This window comes from Colobus angolensis, unplaced genomic scaffold, assembly GCF_000951035.1.
Source record: "Colobus angolensis palliatus isolate OR3802 unplaced genomic scaffold, Cang.pa_1.0 Scaffold18, whole genome shotgun sequence".
In the NCBI taxonomy this organism is placed as follows: Eukaryota; Metazoa; Chordata; class Mammalia; order Primates; family Cercopithecidae; genus Colobus; species Colobus angolensis.
In genome coordinates, this window is record NW_012114932.1 from 3,708,355 (window position 1) to 3,714,354 (window position 6,000).

Genomic DNA, 6,000 nt, shown 5'->3' on the forward strand with positions numbered 1-6,000 from the left:
AGGATTGGGCATATAGCTGGACTCATGGCTAAGACTTAGTACGGCAAATGACACAAAGCAAAATCAGAAAGAGAAAAGGGGCCTGGGGTGAAGTCCAGAGGAAACCAGGAGCGAGCATCAAGATTCTCTCCCCATGGAGTCACACAGGATGCACTTAATTCCTCCTGCATTGAACTGTGACAACACGTGTGAAATGTTGTCTGCCAGGGAATTTCATCAGAGACTCAATGACCAAGGTTTTTATTGGGGGCTGGTCACATAAGCACCCTGTGCCTAGCATGTACCAAAATTCCAGACTCCAGAAGGAAAGCAGGTATTCAACATAAACCATGTTGTTTGTATAAACAGTCTATGCACAGTGAGCTCCTCTTATAATTCAGGGAAAGGTTTTTTTTTTGAGACGGAGTCTCGCTCTGTCGCCCAGGCTGGAGTGCAGTGGCGCAATCTCGGCTCAGTGCAAGCTCCGCCTCCCGGGTTTACGCCATTCTCCTGCCTCAGCCCTCCTGAGTAGCTGGGACTACAGGCGCCCGCCACCACGCCCGGCTAATTTTGTTTTGTAGTTTTAGTAGAGACGGGGTTTCACAGTGTTAGCCAGGATGGCCTCGATCTCCTCCGCCTCGGCCTCCCAAAGTGCTGGGATTACAGGCATGAGCCACCACGCCTGGCCAATTCAGGGAAAGTTTTATATCACTAGAGGGAACCATTTACCATCAATTTCCCCGATCCCGGCCAAAGGCCAACCTCACAAGCAGGCCTTTTGAAGGGGACCATTCTCACACCTGCTGTGTTAACTCTTCCACACACATGCAGTCACCCACTACACATGAAGGTGGTGCACACACATGCATACCTCAGAGGCACGTGTGTGGGCACATACACACTTGTGCTCACCTGTATGCACATGTGGATCTGTGCACATGTACACACCAAGCATGATCACATTTGTGCTCACACAGTCACATAGAACATGAAGAGATGTATACATACACACCACGTGTACACACATGGGCACCCCCACATGCATACTCTGTATATGCTCGGACACACACACACACAAACTTATACACATGGGTGCATGCGCACACATCCTGTGTGCACACATGCAGGCACACTCATTCATACCTGTGCCCATTTAGTCACACACTGCACATAGGGATTGTGCACGCTCATCTGTGTGTGCATCTGTGCTCACACATGGGCCCAGGGAATGCTCACACAGGTCCACTCACAGATTTACATGTACATATTTGGGCACAACACAATCACACATATCCACCCACATGTGTGGATTCATGCACATATGCATCTCTTCACCCCATTCGCACTTTGTCACACACACACACGTACACACATGCACACACGCACACACGCACACACAGGCTCCCAGGCTCTTCCCTCAGCATCTCCACCGGGGCCCTGAGGTATCTTCTGCATGGTGGTGTCATGGCCAGAGCAGCCCACAAAAGAGATCTTAGCCCAGAACATGGGGCTCTAAGTGCAGGTGGTGAGAAATGTCCCCACCAATGCCAGTTACCTGGACTCTCAGAATTCAGATGTTTTTGGCATGAGGAAGAAAGCACCTTGAGGCTCTAACTGAAAGAACTGTTGGGGCAAAGAAATGGTTACAAGGGCTGGACATAGTAGCTCACGTGTGTAATCCCAATATTTTGGGAGGCTGTGGCAGGAGGATCACTGGAAGCCAGCAGTTAAAGACCAGCCTGGGGAACATAGTGAGACCCCATCTCTTAAAAAGAAAAAAAGAAAAGAAAGGTCATAAGGAGCCATAAGAGTAGAGCTCTTTTCAGTGCCCTGGACTCAGCTCTACCACTGATTTCTCTGTGGTTTCCAGATCAGCTTCTGCCTCTGTATTTCAGGCATATCGTCCTGATGAGAGCTCTTTGACTTTGACACGCTGGGAGTTTAAACACAAAATCCAAAGATCAGCAAAGTCAGGAGGGCTGCGCACCGTGGCTCATGCTTGTAATCCCAGGACTTGGGAGGCTGAGGAGGGTGGATCACTTGAGGTCAGGAGTTCAAGACCCACATGGCGAACATGGTGAAATCCCATCTCTACTGAAAATACAAAAAATTAGCTGGATGTGGTGGCACATGCCTGTAATCCCAGCTACTCGGGAGGCTGAAGCAGGATAATTGCTTGAACCCAGGAGGTAGAGGTTGTAGTGAGCTGAGATCATGCCGCTGTACTCCAGTCTGGGCAACAAAGTGAGACTCTGTCTCAAAAAACAAAAATCAAAAACAAAAAAACACAAGGCTAGGAGATCTAGCTTTACCCTTACATAGAAAAAGGGAAGATAATAGATCAAAAGGTAATTTAGCTATCTCCAGACCTCATAGGAGAAATTCATAAGATAAGAACAGGCCGGGCGCGGTGGCTCATGCCTGTAATCCCAGCGCTTTGGGAGACTGAGGCAGGTGGATCACGAGGTCAGGAGATCAAGGCCATCCTGGCTAACACAGTGAAACCCTGTCTCTACTAAAAATACAAAAAATTAGCCGGGCGTGGTGGCGGGCACCTGTAGTCCCAGCTACTCGGGAGGCTGAGGCAGGAGAATGGTGTGAACCCGGGAGGTGGAGCTTGCAGTGAGCCGAGATCACGCCACTGCACTCCAGACTAGGAGAGAGAGTGAGGCTCCGTCTCAAAAAAAAAAAAGATGAGAACAATCCTGGCTGGGTGCAGTGGCTCGCGCCTGTAATCCCAGCACTTTGGGAAACCAAAGTGGGCAGATCAGTTGAAGTCAGGAGTTTGAGATCAGCCTGGCTAACATGACGAAACCCCATCTCTACTGAAAATACAAAAATTAGCCAGATGTGGTGGCAAGCACCCATAATCCCTGGTACTTGGGTGGCTGAGGCACAAGAATTGCTTGAACCTGGGAGGCGGAGGTTACAGTGAGCTGAGATTGTACCACTGCACTCCAGGCTGGGCAACAGAGAGTAATACTCTGTCTCAAAAAAAAACAAAAAACAAAAAACAAAAAACAACCTTATGTGTCAATCCATTTTGCAGCAATAAATGAAAAAGCTGAGAACTTATAAGGATTGTGTAAGCCTGGGCAACATAGCAAGACCCCATCTCTAAAATAAATTTAAAGATTAGCCAGGTGTGGTGGCATACCCCTGTAGTTTCAGCTACTCTGGAGGCTGAAGCAGGAAGACTGCTTGAGCCCAGGAGTTTGGGTTGCAGTGAGGCATGATCCCAGTGCTGCACTCCAGCCTAGGTGGCGGGGCGAGACCTTATCTAAAAAAAAAAAAAAAAAAAAGATCTGAAAACTGTATAGTCAGTGTTCGGTCATAGGTGGGGGATTCCCATTCTGGAGGGTATGGATATGATAGAAGCAGAGATGCAGAACCCTCCCCCAGAAGGGGTGGTTTGGGGAATTCTCTTTCAGGAAAGAAAGTTGAGCATTAAGCCTAACACTGCCTGAGGGCCAGCACTAGCGTTCCTCCCATCCCCACCACCAACTCCTGACATGCACACCAGAAAACAGCTGCTTTTTAAAATGCTTGTTTTGAAATACAAAAATTAGCTGGGTGTGGTGGTGCATGCCTGTAATCCCAGCTATTCAGTAGGCTGAGGCACGAAAATTGCTTGAAACTGGGCAGAAGTTGCACTGAGCCAAGATCGCGCCACTGCCCTCCAGCCTGGGTGACAGAGCGAGACTCAGTCTCAAAAAAAAAAGGAGGCCTATTTTGATAATCAGGGAAAATATATGACAATTAGAAATCATGAATATGGCACAATGACAGCATGGATTTGCACACAATGAGAAGATGAGGGAAAATACAGAAACATAGTGCTTAAAAAAATGTTGCTAATGGCCAAGAGTATATAGCCTTCCACCTCACAGGAGCAGAGTTAGCCAAATACTGAACATTATCCGGAGGAAAGAGAAGAGAAATTTTGAAAAGAGAGCAAGAGATCTTGGGACTGTTCCTTCTCCTGTCATGTCTCCTCCTGTCGTGTGTCCCTGGCCACCCTCCTACAGCCAGGGTCGGGTGCTGGGCTGACCCTGTGTTTTCTCTCCTGAAGGCAGTGTGCTCTGGCAGCTCTCCGTGACGTCCGGCGGTTCCTTAGTGAGGAGGGGGGACATGTGGCGGTGAGTGTGACACCCTAGTGACAGCTGGGAGTGACACATGGGAGCCCACCCACATCTGTGCCTTTGCTCATCAGGCATCTGGAGGGGAAGGCAGGGTGTGTGTGCCCCAGATGCCCTGGGTGCCAGCCCTTGGGAGGAAGTCTACAATGGCTATGCAGGAGGAAGCGAGAGACTGGATGTGGGCCAGGAGTTTCCCTCTGGGCATGTGGTGGCCGCATTTGACCCTACAGGACTTCCCTCTGGATACTTATATTGTTGGCCACCCCAGAAGTTACAGGTATCAGGTTGCTTAAGTCTTTAGTAAATGTGATTTCTCCTGGTGTGGAGAGAGTCCTGCCCAGCATTATCGGTTGTTGCAGGAACCCACCGAATCCTGGGTTAAGGGGATTCCACCTGTGTGTTGGCCCCCCTAGTCAGATGGAAGGGCGAAACAGGGTTGAGCTGGGGTGTCTGTAGGAAAGGGCTCTGCCCCAGCCTTATATAGTCAAACACAGGGGCTGTTCTTTCCCTTCCTTTTCCTTCTTGGAGTCATGCCTTCCGGAGTTCTCTGTCCCCAGCTACAATCTGTGCCTGTAGCACAGCCATTGCCCTTCTCTCTCCTGGGTTGAATATTCTGCCTATGGATCCCACATCATCTTCTCCTAGACTTACTGATTTGTTTCGTTGAAGCACATCCACCAGTAACTTCCTGAGAAAGGTGCTTGGGGAGGTAAATTGTGTGAGACCTTGCATGTCTGAAGTGTCTTTTTTTAATCCTCACATTTGATGGTTGGGTATAGAATTCTAGGTGGAAAGTGCTTTTCCCTTAGAACTTCTACAACATCACTCTGATGTCTTACGGCTTCTAGTGTGGTTGTGGAGATCTGATTCCACGTCATTCTGATTTGCTGATCTTCCTAAAAGCTTCATCTCTGAGAGGGAGCTGAGAATTTCTCATGCCCCTTCCTTTTGGGAGGCCTTTAGGGTCTTCAAGGTGATGTGGTTTGTGGTGGGTCTTCTCTTCTCTACCCTACATGGTCCTAGGGGGCCCCTTTTCATCATAACACTCTTGTTGTCCAGGTTATGGAAATTGTTATGTATTATTTCTGTGACAAATCACCTCTGCCCTTTTCTGGCAACTCACTCCATCCCTACTCTCATTTTCTGAGCTGCTTTTTCTAAAACTCCTGGTGGCTGCATGCTAGCTTGATTCTAATTTTATCTTTTTTCTCCTTATTCTCTCTCTCTCTCTCTCTTTTTTTTGTTTTTTGTTTGCTTTGAGAGACACTTCTTCAACATTATCTTACAAGTATATGAGTGTTTTTTTTTTTTTCCTTGAGACACGGTCTTGCTCTGTTGTCCATGCTGGAGTGTAGTGGCCCAGTCATAGCTCACTGTAGCCGGTCTCCTAGGCTCAAGTGATCCGCCCACCTCAGCCTCCTGAGTAGCTGGGACTACAGGCACGTGCCACCATGCTTGGCTAATTCTTGTATTTTTCATAGAGACAGGGTTTTACCTTGTTGCCCAGGCTGCTCTCAAGTTCCTGGTCTCAAGCAATTTGCCTGCCCCAGCCTCTGAAAGTGCTGGGATTATAGGCATGAGCCACTGCACCTGGCCCAAATTCCTTTTTTTTGTTTGTTTGATTTACTTTCTGTTTTTCTTGTTAAAGGTTTTGCTGGAGTGTCCAGTGAGCCCTGGCTGGATGCCCTTTTTAAAAAAATGATGCTGGGTTGACATGGTAGCTCATGCCTGTAATCCCAGCACTTTGGGTGGCCAAGGCAGGAGGATTGCTTGAGCCCAAGAGTTTGAGACCAGCCTGGGCAACATAGCGAGACTCTGTGTCTACAGAAAATTTTTTGTTTTTTTTTTTGTTTTGTTTTTTTTGAGACGGAGTCTCGCTCTG

At 48.2% G+C, this 6,000-nt stretch overlaps 1 protein-coding gene across 8 annotated transcripts in view; it reads left to right on the forward strand.

Annotated features, from left to right (window-relative positions):
* PFKFB4 (6-phosphofructo-2-kinase/fructose-2,6-biphosphatase 4) overlaps window positions 1-6,000 on the forward strand; it is a 42,945-nt gene that overhangs the window by 14,582 nt on the left and 22,363 nt on the right. For all 8 annotated transcript variants that reach the window (XM_011939154.1, XM_011939159.1, XM_011939156.1 and 5 more), the window contains one exon: window positions 4,052-4,118. In XM_011939154.1, the coding sequence (XP_011794544.1) occupies window positions 4,052-4,118 (67 nt within the window). The remainder of the gene's footprint in view (window positions 1-4,051; window positions 4,119-6,000) is intronic.